Source organism: Ranitomeya imitator, chromosome 5 (genome assembly GCF_032444005.1).
Source record: "Ranitomeya imitator isolate aRanImi1 chromosome 5, aRanImi1.pri, whole genome shotgun sequence".
In the NCBI taxonomy this organism is placed as follows: Eukaryota; Metazoa; Chordata; class Amphibia; order Anura; family Dendrobatidae; genus Ranitomeya; species Ranitomeya imitator.
The window spans coordinates 261,366,451-261,383,970 of NC_091286.1; the positions used below are offsets into that span (position 1 = coordinate 261,366,451).

The window sequence follows — 17,520 nt, forward strand, 5'->3', positions numbered from 1 at the left end:
AGGGCGTTGCAGTGGGCTACGCCGCTGTGGGAGCGTGGCGATCATGTGGTGCAGAGTGCTCCGTTATTCCTGAGCACTCTGAAACAGGTCTTTCTAGGACCTCGTGTCACCCATGACACGGCGCTCCAACTGTTGGCACTGACTCAGGGCTCGTCCTTGGTCAGCCTTTTTGCCGTCCATTTCCGCACTCTGGCATCTGAGCTGGAGTGGTCGGATAAAGCCCTTATCCCTATATTTTGGAGGGGGCTGGCTGACCACGTTAAGGATGCTCTGGCCACTAGGGAGATTCCCGCCACACTGGAGGAGTTAATAGCAGTATCTACTCGCATTGACCTCCGTTTTCACGAGCGGAGGTTAGAGCGAGCCCAGTGTAGGCAGAGGTTTCGGCTGGCTCCCACCTTTGCCAAACCTTTGGAATCTCCAGTTCAGGCTCCTGAGTTCCAGGAACCTAAGGTGGTGTCACGAGCGGGATCTAAGTCCGCTCATGCACTCCAGGGTTGCCATGTTTGCCAACAGTCAGGACATCTTGCCACCAGATGTCATCAGCGGTCGAGGAAACGTCAGCGTCTAGTGGTAGTAGGTGGAGGTGCACTAGACACTGCGACGTTTGCCTCCAAATTGTCCTTTAAGGGGACAATTACCTTTGGCTCATCCTCCCACTCGGTAGACCTCTGCGTGGATTCTGGGGCGGAGGGCAATTTTATGTCTTCTGCCTTCGCCCAAAGTCACGCAATACCCCTGGTTATGCTATCTCAACCAGTAACGGTACGAGTGGTTAATGGGTCGACACTCCCTGCACAGATAACACATCAGACCATCCCTGTTACTCTGTCCCTGTCGCCATCCCATCAGGAGAATATTTCTCTGCTCGTCATTCCTGAGGGTATTGATGAGGTCCTGTTGGGGATACCTTGGCTACGGTACCACTCTCCTCACATCGAGTGGTCCTCAGGCAGAATTCTGGGATGCGGTGAATCATGTGGGGGTAGGTGTCACCGAGAGTGCGTTCAGGTTGCTACTACTGAGGTACCCGCAGATCTATCCTCTCTCCCCAAGCAATATTGGTCTTACGCAGATGTGTTCTCCAAGAAGGCGGCGGAGACCCTTCCGCCCCATCGCCCCTATGACTGTCCTATCGATCTCTTGCCTGGTGCGGAGCCTCCCCGGGGTCGAGTTTATCCATTATCTCTCCCGGAGACGGAGGCCATGTCTCAGTACATTCAAGAGAATCTGGCAAGAGGGTTTATCAGGAAGTCAGTGTCACCTGCTGGGGCAGGGTTCTTCTTCGTGCAGAAGAAGAATGGGGAGCTACGTCCATGCATAGACTACAGGGGTCTTAACGCTATCACCGTTAAGAACAAGTATCCTTTGCCCTTGATATCTGAGCTCTTCGATAGGCTTCGGGGAGCAAGGGTATTTACTAAATTAGATCTGCGGGGTGCTTACAACCTGATTCGCATCCGTGAGGGGGACGAATGGAAAACGGCGTTTAACACCAGAGATGGGCACTATGAGTATCTGGTGATGCCCTTCGGGCTCTGTAATGCCCCAGCCGTTTTTCAAGACTTTGTCAACGACATCTTCCGGGATATGCTTTCCACCTCAGTTGTAGTCTATCTGGATGATATTCTCATCTTTTCTCCAGATACTGACTCCCACCGGAGAGATGTTGGCAGAGTCTTCGACCTCCTACGGGCAAACTCTCTTTACGCTAAGTTGGAGAAGTGTATGTTTGAGCAGGAGTCTTTGCCGTTCCTGGGCTATATCATCTCCGCCCAGGGATTGGCTATGGATCCTGCCAAACTACAGGCTGTGATGGACTGGCAAGAGCCCCATTCTCTTAAAGCGGTGCAGCGCTTTATGGGGTTCATTAACTATTACCGCCAGTTCATTCCCCACTTCTCAACTCTGGTAGCTCCCTTGGTAGCCCTCACCAAGAAGGGAGCGAATCCTAAATTGTGGTCGGAAGAGGTCTCCAAGGCCTTCACTTCTATTAAGTCCCACTTTGCTAGCGCTCCCATCTTACATCGTCCCGATGTGGATAAGCCATTCCTAATGGAGGTGGATGCCTCGTCCGTTGGTGCTGGAGCAGTCCTCTACCAGAAGGATGCTCAAGGTCGGAAGCATCCATGCTTCTTCTTCTCTAAGACTTTCTCGCCAGCGGAGAGAAACTACTCCATCGGGGATAGGGAGCTGCTAGCAATGAAGTTGGCCTTTTCAGAGTGGAGACATCTTCTGGAAGGTGCGCGGTTTCCCTTCCAGGTTTACACTGACCACAAAAATTTGGTCTACTTACAGACAGCCCAGCGGCTAAATTCTCGCCAAGCCAGATGGTCCTTGTTCTTTTCCCGGTTCCACTTTTCTCTTCATTTTCTCGCCGGGGAGAAGAATATTCGTGCTGATGCTCTCTCTCGCTCCCTTATGTCAACTGAAGAGGAGGAAGAGGAGCCTCGGCTTATTGTTCCCTCTGAGAGCCTGAGAACCGTAGCACCGGTTTCGCTTGAGTCTGTGCCTCCGGGCAAGACTTTTGTGCCCATTAATTTGCGACCGGAGGTTCTCTCTTGGGCTCATTCGTCCAGAGTGGGTGGACACTTTGGGACAAAGAGGACATCTGAGCTACTGGCGAGAACGTACTGGTGGCCGCATATGGTCCGGGATGTCAGGGATTATATTCTGGTGTGTGTCTCCTGCGCCAAAAATAAATCTCCGCGTCAAAGGCCAGCTGGGTTGCTCTATCCCTTGCTGGTGGCAGATAGGCCCTGGGAGATGGTCGGGATGGACTTTGTCGTGGGTTTGCCCAAGTCTCGCGGCTGTACCATCATTTGGGTCATCACCGATCATTTCTCGAAAATGGTGCATTTGGTGCCGCTACCACGGTTACCTTCTGCACGGGCCTTGGCTGCATTGTTCATTAAGCACATCTTCCGCCTACATGGTATGCCTGACAAAATTGTCAGTGACCGGGGTCCCCAGTTTGCGTCTCGGTTCTGGAGAGAGCTGTGTCGTCTTCTCAGTATTGAGTTGAATCTCTCTTCCGCTTATCATCCCGAGACGAATGGGTTGGTAGAGAGGGCCAACCAGACCTTGGTCACATACCTGCGACATTTTGTTTCAGCCAGGCAGGATGACTGGGCATCCTTGCTATCATGGGCAGAGTTTGCGCTGAACAACGCCGTAGCCGACTCCACTGGACAAACCCCATTCCTCCTCAACTATGGTCAGCATCCACGGGTACCTGTGCCTATGCCCGTGTCTTCCGCAGACTCCAGGGTGGCAGACTGGGCTGTGGAGGCACGGGATATTTGGGACCGCACTCAGGATGCCATTCGGGCCTCTAAGGAGAGAATGAGGTCCTCCGCCGATGCTCATCGGTGCCCCGCCCCGTCCTTTGCTCCTGGCGACTTGGTGTGGCTCTCCGCCCATAACATCAGGCTGCGAATTGAGTCCACTAAATTTGCTCCTCGCTACTTGGGTCCCTTCAAGGTCCTCGAACAGGTTAATCCTGTGGTCTACCGTCTGGCCCTTCCTCCACGCCTTGGTATCACCGACACCTTTCATGTGTCCCTCCTTAAGCCCATATACATGTCTCGGTTTTTTGAGTCATCTGCCGGGACATCGGGTTCGTCTACGGACGATTTCGAGGTGAACGCTATCTTGGGGTGCAAGGTGGTACGTGGCAAAAAATTTTTTTTGGTGGACTGGAAGGGTTACGGCCCTGAGGATAGGTCCTGGGAGCCTGCTGAGCACATTCGGGCTCCGCAGCTCATTGCTGCCTTCGAACGTAGCGAGGCCCAAGGAGGGGGATAATGTTAGGGGTCGAGTTCCCGCTTCTGCACAGGGGGAATCTTGAGCCACCTCCGCTGCGGTCTCCCATTCTTGTCCAGCCGCAGTGGAGTCTGCTCAGCAAGGACGTCGGTCCCAGCCTCTTGCTCATTCTCACTCTGTTCTGAGAGTTACTGCTGCTTCTCCAGTCTCTGCTATTAAAGTCTGTGCTGGTCAGCAGCGAGCGGACTTCTCTGGGACTAAGTCCTTGTCTGCACGTAGTGAGCATGTCCAGCGTAAGGTCTCCCGTTGGAGATCGAGGGTCATGTGCTCAGGTTCTGCAGCACATTCCATTGGTCCTCTTGGCAGGTCCTAGAAGGGCAAAAGTGCTGTGGCCACTTCCTGTGCTGCTGCTATATAAACTGCGCATGACCGCACGGCCATGCGCTAGTATTGTCAAACAATTGCTAATGTGTGTATGTTGTGAGTGCAAGTCGTCCTTGGATACCCCTACCCTATAGTATGACTGTTCGCGGAAGGTGTATGGCTGCTACCTAGCGCCCGACTTATCCTACAGCACTAGTCACACATTATAGCGTCCAGTTGCTGTGACCGCCAGTACGGCGCCGTGCACTTCCTCTGTGCTTTCCTTACCCAAGCCTGGGTGGTTAGTGGCGTTCGTCAGTGCGGCACTGCATGCTCTTCTGTTTCATTTCACACCCAGTTGCGGTGTTGCGCCAGCAAGGGTCTAATCGGACTTCAATCCCAGTTGGGGTTGAGTTCGCTGACTACTTGCTCGCGCTTTAGATGCGGTGCCGCGGTCCTGTGCCTTAACAGGATTGCTTCTTTCACGCTGGGTGAGGTTAACCCACGCGTGTATACTCTAAGTGACCGCCATATAGTCTGCTAATTGCTAGCAGCAGGTTTTCACCTGCACGGTGGACCCCGGACTGCGAACGCATCTATACCATCTGTCTTGGTGCGTTCCGCCAGTCCTAACAGTGTCTGAATACTTTCCGTACCCACTGTATGTTTGCATTAGTTTCCTCAAAACTCCAAAGACATAAAAACATCATATGTCAAAAACATTCAGGCCTTAAATGGAATCTGTAACCAGGATTTTTGCTGAGAGCAGCATGATCTAGGAATAGTAACCCTGATTGTACCGATGTGTCACTTACTAGGCTGCTTGTTACAGTTTAGATAAAATCACTGTTCTCTCTGCTGCAGATCTAGCAGTTCTCTGAATGCTGAGCTCTGTATAACCCCACCCACACCACTGATTGGAAGCTTTATATATGGACTGTCCATAGGCAGAAAGCTGCCAATCAATGGTAGGGGCGTGTTTGGACTAAACAGCAGCAGGTTTACTAGTCCACTAGTGATAATGTTCTGCTGATAAAACAGTGATTTTATCACAACCACCGCAAGCAGGCCAGTGAGTGACATATCGCTGTAATCAGAGTCTCGGTTTCTATAGCATACTGCTCTCAGATGACGTAGCAAATAACTAGTGTTAAATTCACTTTAGGGTTCCTCAATTGATCACATGAAGGTTTGAAGTAGAAGGCATGACCAGTCAAAGATATTTTTCACTGCTTCTGCAGTCCTATTCGAAAAGGAGGTTCAAAAATAGAGGCCATTCAGTCATCTGTCTAGAAGACAATATGCTAATGACATCTGAAAGTATAAAACACATACTATGCACCTTAACTACTTAGTGTTTCTATTCATTTATATCAGCAGTCTGACCCTGGTAATTGCTGTGATAAAAAATATTTTATGTCATGTACTTACCAGAATTGAATCAACTATTCCTAATAGAGAGAAGCGAGGCATGTTTCCAAACTCCATCTTACTGGAAATGGATGATGTTCCGCATCCTGGACTAGGGATGAGAAAATGCAGGGTACTCAATCTTTTACAGTGACAGAAGACGGAAAGTTAATGCGGCATGCTGTCTGAACCACACTATCTAGTAGATGCCACAATGTTTTTTTTTTATCTTCGCTCACAATATTATTGGCGATTATAAATATGCAACAAGTCCACATTTTTCTTGAAATTATAATTTAAGCACATTTTTATAAATGCTGTTTGTCAGCTTTTTGTGCTACCTATTAATAAAAAGAATAAGCATGTGATTAGTAAGGTTTGAAATATATATACATATATATATATATAGGGTTAGACATATAGTTAAAAAAAATATTAAAATAACAATCAAGCTGCAAACATGTACATTGCTTGACCATGGGCTTTAATACTGAAGTATTGTACTTGTATGTTGGGGGATGAAAGCCCAAGCTCCTGCAAATTAGCAAGATTAGGTTGGGTCCCATGCTGTCTGGGATAACAGAAAAGGTTTATATTTTTTTCCGTCAGCAGTGGCCTCTGTGACCACAATCATTGTACCCTTGATCAGGGGTCAACCGGGGAATTGACCGGTCACCCTACGGTCCTGTCCAAGTCTGATTGCCTGTGCCTGGTATTGCAGCTAAGCTCCATGAGGACTGAATGTGGCTAACCTGCAACAATAGATGCAAAGGGCAGACTTATTGCGCTAAAAAATTTAGTTGACTGATATCTAGAAATGTAGGTTGCAGTTTACACTGGTTCAAATGAGAATTTATATGAATCATGAATTACAATTTGTATTTTAGAAATTCAAATACCAAAGCCTGAAGTAAAGGAAAAACCAGAGAAAAAGACCCCTGCCAAAGGTAACAAAAGATTTTTTTCTTTATCACAGTGATATGATTTTACAGCTTATTTTAGCAATGCTGGTAGTAAGCAGGCAATGAAAAAATGAAAGAATAATAAATACTATAAGCAGCAACTATATTTCACACTTTTACATTATAAATATTATAGAAACATTTACTGCAATGAGCTGGCAAATAAGAATTGTGGCTGGTGACCAGTTTCACTGTGTATATTGAGGTCAACATCTGAAAATATTTTTGGGGGTTTATGCTTATTTTATCATTGATATGACATATTAGCCTTGGAGCCTAAGTGAGGTGACATTGATGATGATTATGTAGTGGAAAAGACCTGGGAATTAGAAAGGGGAACCAATGAGGTCATGTCATCGGAGGAAGAGGGTGTTAGCCTTGGTGATACACAATGAAGATGACATGCGGCTAAAACATCCTATAGTGCAGAATAGTGATGAGTGAATAACATTGTTGCTCGGGTCTCCCCAAGCATGCTCGGGTGATCTCCGAGTATTTGTTAGTGCTCGGAGATTTAGTTTTCCTCACTGCAGCTGCATGATTTACGGCTGTTGGACAGCCTGAATACATGTGGGAATTCCTTAACAAACAGGCATTCCTCACATGTATTCAGCCTGTCTAGCAGCTGTAAATCATGCAGCTGCAGTGAGCAAAACTAAATCTCCGAGCACTAACAAATACACGGAGACCACCTGAACGTGCTCAGGAAAACCCGAGCAACAAGTATACTCGCTCATCACTAGTGCAGAATATTCTTGTTTTGCAGCCTGCTCGGGAGCAAGTCATGTCACGCTGTTGGTTTAAGAGGAACAACAGTGCCTGAAAGTTGTGGTGGTTGTCCACTGTGAGGGCATCTCAGGTGTGGGAATTCTTTTGCAAGTTGTGAGTGGACCAATCTATTGCAGGGTGCAGACTGTGCTGTTCTAAAATAATCTGGGTACATCCAGGCACTCATGGGCTAGGATATATGTCACTCAATCAGCATATGAAATGGCATAACCTGCTTATGTGGATAAAGCAAACTGACCAACAAGATGAGCAAGGCTTCTCACAATCGACTTTCTAGCACCAACTCTGCACCAGCATTGTCGTCATCCCTGTCACTAGTCTCCATACACTGCATCCTCTTCCTTAATTGATCATCAGTTCACTCTTTGAGTACCTAAAAAACATGCGTTCAATCATCCAATTATGTGGCAATTGTATTCGCAAACGTTCAAGTTCACCTCAATTGATGCCAGACCACTTGGATTGTACTGGCTTTTGTAAAAAAAGTTATGTGCTCTCAGTCTCAATGAAAGATACCTTCACCTCTATTATGAATTGTAGTAAGAAGCCATCCCTACCAGGTTTGGGCATAAAATACAAATAGTTTTCAAAAGTAAAATTTATTGCGTACAGTGCATCAATTTTTCTATAAAACTCACCTTCTTTATAATTTTTGTTGAACTTAAATGTTATTGTCACCATGAAAAATAATTTCAACACTGTGATGGTTGATAAAAAAATTTCTTCTTCATAAGTAAAATTACATAAAAACGGGCACCATAAAAAAGCTTGTTTTGGATGCGGATGAATAGACAAGATCTTATCAATGCGTTTTGGATGTCTAGTATTGTGATTCATGGCAAATATATTTGCCGCAAGTCACATTTTATTGGATTAGTCCGCAAATTTGTCAAATTTGAATTTCAAATTGTTTGATCATCTCTAGTAGGTAGACATATTGCACATGTATGCACACATTCCTAATGAAATTGATGCATGTGCCATATGTTTGCAGATGTATAAAGGTGAACCTAGCCTTAATAGTTTTATGTAAATGTAATAATTCCAAATAGTTTATTTGATATAGCTTTAGTACGTAACATGAAAAATATTCTATTTAATAATTAAGCTAAGTAACAATGTGAAAATGAAATTTAGATTGAGATAGAGGGGATAATTCATAAGTGGGTTTATGCCAGAATTTTGGAGTAAAACACCTTAATAAAAAGTAACAATAGTTTTGTAATCTTTTTACTTCTGGCACTTTCACACCAGTCTCGGCCAGTAGAGTTGAGCAAGTAATTTCAAGTGGACTTGAAATCTTCTCGAATTTTACAAAAATACGCATTGGTCATACTGCAAATTGTTTATCATCATAAATTTCCATGCGGAATTAACAAAAATAGTGACCAGAGGCAACCATTTTTCTGGACTGTTAAGGATCATCTAAAGGGGAAAAAATAAAAAAGAAATCCTTATAGTTACCTTACCGCTCACCTCACTAGCTCATCTGCTTCTCACCATCACCCATCTGGTCCTAGATCATCTTAAAAAGATGCTGCCTGCATTGAAATCACCAGATAAGGTCATGGTACCCCTCCAGGCCTCATCAGAGCCATGCGTCCTGCCTATTATGAGATGAATATGAATTTAGCATGAGAGGCGGTGATATGAAAATAATGAGAGGACCAGATGAGTGATGATGAAGAGCAGAGGATCCGGTGAGTAGTAAGGTGATTAAAGATTTTTTTTTATTTTTTTACATCATTCACTTTGTATACTCTGGGATCTAGATAAATCCCACAACATAATTATGGACCTTACATTTGTAGACAATAACTTCCTTGTGCAATGTTCCTGAAAATACGTGCAAGCAGGCCAATACGAATTTTGCTTGATCTGCTTATGTTCACCAGCCAGCTATGCCGGTACATTAGGATAATGGGTGGGATGGCGGGTGGCTACGTTCTCTCATCAAATTTTTGAAGAGTTATGCCACTTTAGTGGATTAAAGTTTATCCAGAAATGTACCCCAATTTGTAGTTTACACCAAAGTCAATAGCAGGTCAATATATATATAGACATTAACAATTTCTTCCTCTAATATCCAGCAATACATTTAACAGTACAACCACTTATCACATTCATTTAGTTACCCTTCACTTTTTTTTATGAAGTTTGGTAGGTGAACACTAAATTAGTCTTGCGGAAAAGATAAGGTATAACACATAACAGTATAACATATAACAGTTTACTAGCCACTTAACCTCACCTTCCTGTAATGCTAATGCAAGCTTCCTATATAGCTAATACCTTCACAGACCTGAGTCAGTAAGAGAACATGATACACAGCCCTAGTCTAAATCCTTCACAAATGTCACCACAAACAGGATCACTGCAACAGCCGTACCTTCAGCTGTTCCTATCAATCTCACCTCCCCAGTGGGAAATGGGAGCGACACAGTGTTAGAAATGAAGTGTCTCTTCCTTCAAAGTTGGCACTTTAATTATGTTAACAGTTTTATTTTTCCTTACTGTTTATAAACCCTTTTCACTCACTAACCAATATTTTGACAAAATATTTTGAAACAAAAAACACATATCATCTAAATATGAGAACAATATTGTCTGATTAATTTAATATTATAACTAGAATTACTTTATGTTATAATAAGTGTGATTGAAGATTTGAGATAGATAGATAGATAGATAGATAGATAGATATGGGATAGGTAGATAGATAGATAGATAGATAGATATGGGATAGGTAGATAGATATATACTGTAGATAGATAGATAGATAGATAGATAGGTAGATACAGTAGATAGATAGATAGATAGATAGATACAAGGATAGATATGGGATAGATAGATAGATAGATAGATAGATAGATAGATATGGGATAGGTAGATAGATAGATACAGTAGATAGATGATAGATAGATATGGGATAGATAGATCACTTTTGAGCATTGGCTAATATTTATTGATAATCGTCTTAATCTGGTTGTATTCTCTGCTATAGGTGGTGACAACTAGGGTTGAGCGAAACGGATCGTTCATTTTCAAAAGTCGCCGACTTTTGGCAAAGACGGGTTTCATGAAACCCGACCCCTGTGCGGGGTCGGCCATGCGGTACGCGACTTTCGTGCCAAAGTCGCGTTTCAATGACGAGAAAAGCGCCATTTCTCAGCCAATGAAGGTGGACGCAGAGTGTGGGCAGCGTGATGACATAGGTCCTGGTCCCCACCATCTTAGAGAAGGGCATTGCAGTGATTGGCTTGCTGTCTGCAGCATCACAGGGGCTATAAAGGGGCGTTCCCGCCGACCGCCATCTTACTGCTGCTGATCTGAGCATAGGGAGAGGTTGCTGCCGCTTCTTCAGAAGCAGGGATAGTGTTAGGCAGGGTCCATTAACCACCAAACCGCTTGTGCTGTAGCGATTTCCACTGTCCAACACCACCTTTTGTTTGCAGGGACAGTGGAAGCAACATTTTTTTTCCTCAGCGCTGTAGCTCATTGGGCTGCCCTAGAAGGCTCCCTGATAGCTGCATTGCTGTGTGTACGCCGCTGTGCAAACCAACTGCTTTTTTCAAAGCACAAATCCTGTTGTTCCTTCCTTTCTGCACAGCTATCTTGTTTGTTTGTCCACACTTTTTATTTAACCCCTTCACGACCCAGCCTATTTTGACCTTAAAGACCTTGCCGTTTTTTGCAATTCTGACCAGTGTCCCTTTATAAGGCAATAACTCAGGAGCACTTCAACGAATCCTAGCGGTTCTGAGACTGTTTTTTCGTGACATATTGGGTTTCATGTTAGTGGTAAATTTTGGTCAATAAATTCTGCGTTTATTTGTCATAAAAACGGAAATTTGGTGAAAATGTTGAAAATTTCGCAATTTTCACATTTTTAATTTTTATTCTGTTAAACCAGAGAGTTATGTGACACAAAATAGTTAATAAGTAACATTTCCCACAAGTCTACTTTACATCAGCACAATTTTGGAAACAAATTTTTTTTTTGCTAGGAAGTTATAAGGGTTAAAATTTGACCAGCGATTTCTCATTTTTACAACGAAATTTACAAAACCATTTTTTTAGGGACCACCTCACATTTGAAGTCAGTTTGAGGGGTCTATATGGCTGAAAATACCCAAAAGTTACACCATTCTAAAAAATGCACCCCTCAAGGTACTCAAAACCACATTCAAGAAGTTTATTAACCCTTCAGGTACTTCACAGCAGTAGAAGCAACATGGAAGGAAAAAATGAACATTTAACTTTTTAGTCACAAAAATTATCTTTTAGCAACAATTTTTTTATTTTCCCAATGGTAAAAGGAGAAACTGAACCACGAAAGTTGTTGTCCAATTTGTCCTGAGTACGCTGATTCCTCATATGTGGGGGTAAACCACTGTTTGGGCGCACGGCAGGGCTCGGAAGGGAAGGAGCGCCATTTGACTTTTTGAATGAAAAATTGGCTCCACTCTTTAGCGGACACCATGTAACGTTTGGAGAGCCCCCGCGTGCCTAAAAATTGGAGCTCCCCCACAAGTGACCCCATTTTGGAAACTAGACGCCCCAAGGAACTTATCTAGATGCATAGTGAGCACTTTGAACCCCCAGGTGCTTCACAAATTGATCCGTAAAAATGAAAAAGTACTTTTTTTCACACAAAAATTCTTTTAGCCTCAATTTTTCATTTTCACATGGACAACAGGATAAAATGGATCGTAAAATTTGTTGGGCAGTTTCTCCTGAGCACAAATACCTCACATGTGGGGGTAAACCACTGTTTGGGCACATGGTAAAGCTCGGAAGGGAAGGAGCGCCATTTGACTTTTTGAATGAAAAATTATCTCCATCGTTAGCGGACACCATGTCGCGTTTGGAGAGACCCTGTGTGCCTAAACTTTACTACCAGTGTCTGCCGCTCCAAGGTGTTCTCCGGGTTGCCTTTTCTGAGCTTTGATCTTCAGGCTCTTGTTTAGTATTTTTTTGTAAATCTAACTGCAGTGGGGCTAGTACTTGGGTTGGGGCCTACTACCAGTGTCTGCCGCTCCAAGGTGTTCTCCAGGTTGCCTCTCCATTGCTTCAATCTTCTGGCTCTCGTTTAGTAGTTGTTGAAAACAACAGTGCATGCGGCCTACAAGTTGGGTCAGGGGTGTAGAGACGGTGTGTTCCATTCCAAGGTGTTCCCCAGGTTGCCTCTCCATTGCTTCAATCTTGAGGCTCTTCTTAAGTAGTTGTTAAAAACAACACTGCATTCGGCCTACAAGTTGGGTCTGGGTTGTAGAGACGGTGTCTTCCGCTCCAAGGTGTTCTCCAGGTTGCCTTTCCTGAGCTTCTATCTTCAGGCTCTTGTTAAATAGTTGTTAAATGGAACAACTGCATTTGGCGTACTAGTTGGGTTGGGGCCTACTAACGGTGTATGCCGCTCCTTGCTGTTCTCCTGGTTTCCTGTCCTGAAATTCCATTTTCAGGCTCTCGTTAAGTAGTTGTTAATGTTAGACTGCATTTGGCCTACTAGTTGGGTTGGGGCCTACTATTGGTGTCTGCCGCTCCTTGCTGTTCTCCTCCACTGAACAAAGCTGTGCCGCCTGTTTACTACTGTTGCCAATTTCGAACTGCATTTAGACTAATTACTGATTTGGGCCTACTCTCTGTGTCAGCCTCTCATTACAGTTGTCCTCCACTGAAAAAAGCAATGCCCCCTGGTTAGTCCTATTACCAATTTTGAACTGCATTTAAACCACTTTATTCTTTGGGCCTATATCTGTGTTTCCTCCTCATCCTGCCGATTGCCCAGCCAGTGATAGATGAGTCTGCTGGTACATTGACCCATAACGCAACATTCCCCGTGCACGCTACACAGCATGATTGTGACCCTGCTGAAAGTCAGGTTCCTCTTCCCGCATACCATACCACCTTACACAGGGACAAAGAGGAAGGTGCAGATGAAAGTGCAGGTTCCTTCATCAGGTGGGGGGAGGAATACTAGTTGACGACGTCACTGGCACAGGGCCCCTCATAGTACGCAAAAGTGTCGCTGCCGGTGGGAGGCGCCCCCGCCGTGCAAACACACCGCCGTACTTTGAGGGGCCCTGTGCCAGTGCCAATGCCAATGAGTGGGCCCCCCCTGCTTGCTCAGGATCACAGCACTTGCAAAGTTTAAATACTTACCTTACCTTAACTATTATTATAAGGGAAATTAAGATTGACAAGCTTCATTAAGAAGAATGCATGGTTTTGGCATTAAATTGGGCACTCTAGGTGTTTTCCTGGCCCCCACTCACTGCCGACTATGCTGCCCCATTGATTTGCATTGGGTTTCGTGTTTCGGTCGATCCCGACTTTACGTCATAGTCGGCCGATTTCACTCGACCCGACTATTGAGATAGTCGGGTTTTGCGAAACCCGACTCGACTCTAAAAAAGTCAAGGTCGCTCAACCCTAGTGACAACTATGGGTTTTTGGTTCTCCTGTTTTTTTGGTCTTTTTTATGGAATTTTACCATCTCGGTTCTGGGAATTTTTTCCAAATTTTTTTTTTGCTTTTTCCAAAGACCAATTCTGATAACCTCTTTCCATCAAGCGGGCACAGATTTATTCTCTCTTTTGAATATAGGATTCATGGTCGCTGCAGTTTCTTTTAGATCTGTATAATTCACCGCTTGGAATATTAACCATCACATGTCTGGGATGACCGGAACCAGCTTTCAAAATGGTGTTGCCCATAGTTTCCTTGCGGAAATAAGTACTTTTTACCTTTTTCATGTCATCCACAGAGATCAATAAGTCCAAAAAAACTGATATTGGTTTTATTATGGGTGTGGGTAAACAAAGTCACAGTTATTATTATTCAGATAACTCATGAATTTGGGAATAACAGAAACATCAGCAGACCAAATGATATTCATGTCATCCATATATCTAGCATCGCTAAATATACTAGACTGGAATGGATTATTTTCAGAGAAAATGTTTGCATCTTCCCACCAAGACACAAATAAATTGGCGAAAGATGGAGAGAATTTTGCTCCCATTGACGCACCTTTGCACTGCAAAATCATGAACTGTTTTGTAACTGGTCTTCCTCTCCAATGATCTGCCTACTACTGATATTCTTAGCGCAATCTGAGAAAATGTGTGAACTGTTAGAAACGATACCAACAAAATGAAAAGGATTCAAAGAAAATTGGGAATGGCTCAAAGCTATAAAAGAATAATATGTTCCCAGGGGAACTCAGTATAACTTATTTAGTAGAAGCTAATTAGTTATTACACCTGAATTGTTTGTCTAATTGTAAATCATGGGCGACAATATATTGGGGTCAATCCATCAAGGCTGGTTGTATGTTCACCAGTCTTGATGCAGAGGTCGCTTGCGTAAGCTGCACCAAACTCGTTAAAAGACATGCATCTTTGAATTATTTTTTCTTATCCTTCAGATGCTAAGCGCAAAAGACAGAAACGAACTCCGGTTAAGGGCGGGAATACGTTTCTGCTATAAATGATGCCACTTTTGTGTTGTAATTCTAAATTATAATGAAATTATTGGACTGTGCAAGATCATATCCTCCAGCAATTCCACCCATTTTTAATAAAGATGGTAGAGTTGTAGTAAAAGTGTACAAAAGAAGCATAGTTAGTGTGCAAAAAAAAAAATTGCTGCACAAAAAAAATTGTGAAAATTTTCACCAGTTTTCCCTCCTGTTTTCTTTTACAAACTGTTTTATGAATCTGGTCATGAAGATATAATGTCCAGTTTGACCTATTTTTTATAATAGTTATTTTAATCATTAGAAAGAAAAAAAGGAAGAAAGCAAAGCCGTGTTCCCTACTATAAATTTTAGATTTTTTTTTATGGCAACTCATAAACGTAAAGATTATGAAAGCGCAGTAATTCGGAAAACATATTATGGGACCTGAGAGTCATGGTCTGGCACAGAAAAAGAAATGCAGAGCTAGGAGAATATGTCCAGACTGAATGAAATCAGGATCAAGGAATGCTGTGCCAATAAGGTCTGTCTATGTGGCTGAACATTATTATTAGCAGTGGTGATAGCCAACAGCTGAAGTAGCACATTGTTGCAGCCTGATTCAATATGTTCCAAGTGATCAGCAGACTCGAAACATATGAGCTCGAGGCCGGGAGCACTGATGCCTTATGGCCAGAAATGTTTTCTTTTATACTGTTTTCTATGTCAAACACAATCTATTACTTGAATGTTGGCATATGTAAAGCATCCACTTATCATTTATATACAGTACTTATGCATTGTTAAGATCAGCTTGTTTTATCAATGGTTATTTATAATCAAAATTGATATTTTAAATGATTATATGCAAGTCCGCAATAGTAAAATGAACATGGAAAATGGCCTGCATCTTATAACTAATATCGTATTTTTCCATATATGATTAATTTGCTGCTGCTTATAGGTGCAAAGTAGAGAATAACATGCAAAAGAATAAAAAAAAGGTCAAAACAACAAAAATTACATGCAAAGCGTGCAAAAGCAATAATGAATCAAGCCCAATGTTCTCCTATACATCCATGCATGGGCCTGGTGGAGCACTCAGTCTAATTTCTCTCTTAAAAATTTACTAGGGTCAGTTTCAGAAGTCAATGAACGTGTAAGATCTTAACTGAAGAAAAACAGTGGAAATATCCATGAAACGTTAACATATCCGACTGTAGATTAATGCCAGATGGTCACCAGTGTCAACTAACAGCCTATTTAATAGCACACAGACTTATGATCTTGTAAAATATGAGAAAGCTGCAAATATTATCCCTTTCGGGGGCAGATTCCTATGTAGCTGGTGTTTATACATCGGTGGTGTAAACGGACGAAGCTATGGCTTTTTGGAAAAAAAATATTACTGCAGCAAAAGGATTTGTTGGCCGATAAATGAAGAAACTGCATCTTTTTAAGGAGCATTACAAAAATTATACTTTTTTTGGGAATAAAAATCGATTTTCTGCTTTAGAAGAAAAGAAGCTATTGCTTTTAACAATGCAATAAAAAAATTCTTATTTTTTGGATCAGCAACAGGTTTGCTGTTTGAAAAATGAGGACGCAATTACTTTTTAAAAAGCCATGCAGAAATTACCCCTTAATAAGAGCAGTTTCAAATATATACATACTGTACAGGGCAGGGTTTCCAGTAGGAGAGTTCAGCTATAAAACACAGTGGACAAGCAGAAAATGTGTTTGGCTGTTTATTGGCAGGGGAAGTGGCAACAGCAGCAACCACACAATATGGAATACGATGCAACAGGTAAAGAGATGTCTGTGTGTGGACGGCCAGCAGCAGTACAATATAGCTATTGATCACAATGGACTAGCAGGAGATGTGTGGCTGTCTACTGACAGTGGAAACAGCACATTATAAACTATGATGAACCCGTCAAGAAGATGTCCAGCTGTGTAGGTCCAGCACTGGCAGCCTTAGCTGCAGCAACAAGAGCAGTAGTATAGCATATATAAAACACGATGCACAGGCAGCTAGGTGGGTAGCATTGGCACTGAAGTGAGAAAAACCGGAGTTATCAAAAAGGAGAGGCAGGTAGATGCTAAGGCCAATCCAATCATTGGCATCAGCCATATGTTGTTGAAAATAGGCACTGGATCATGTCTGATTTATTTTGTCAAATGTAACGATATCTATACTGGTTGACGAGAATCTGGTCTGATTGGCATAACAAAGCCTCCTGCCACAATAAGTACCCTTTTTTGCATTACACTGGAGGCTGGACAAGATAGTACACCCATGGAAATCTATTTCAGTTCCTGTCACTAGCTAACCAGGAAGACCATGGGGTCACTGTCTAGGTATGACTGAACTTGGCTCTTCACACGGGGCATTTCTATTTGCTGAAGTGTGTCAGTTCAGCGCATGACATATAGAACATCTGGTCCTTAATTTTATATATATATACTGTAATCTCTGCTTCTGCTTTCTTAGCTACTTATTGTAGGCCTGGTGCTGGCAGATAAAGGAACATTGGTTCTGCAATAAGAAGAAGGTGGTCTCATGGTCAAGCAGAGTTGCAGGCAGCAGGCGAATGCTAGGCAAAAGCTTTGCTGAGCAAGAAATAAAACATACTGTTGAAGAACCAATTTTAACTCAGTTTTGGAAGCCAGAAAAAAATTCAGCAAATTCACTTTTATTTCAAGGGTCAAAAAGCATGGCTACCCAATAGTCATTGATCACACAAGCAATAGAGCAAGCAGTTTTCCTTG

At 43.1% G+C, this 17,520-nt stretch overlaps 1 protein-coding gene across 25 annotated transcripts in view; it reads left to right on the forward strand.

Annotated features, from left to right (window-relative positions):
• Positions 1–17,520, forward strand: part of LOC138637428 (titin homolog) — a 1,151,517-nt gene that overhangs the window by 163,806 nt on the left and 970,191 nt on the right. For all 25 annotated transcript variants that reach the window (XM_069726100.1, XM_069726106.1, XM_069726124.1 and 22 more), the window contains one exon: positions 6,426–6,485. In XM_069726100.1, coding sequence (XP_069582201.1) covers positions 6,426–6,485 — 60 coding nt within the window. The remainder of the gene's footprint in view (positions 1–6,425; positions 6,486–17,520) is intronic.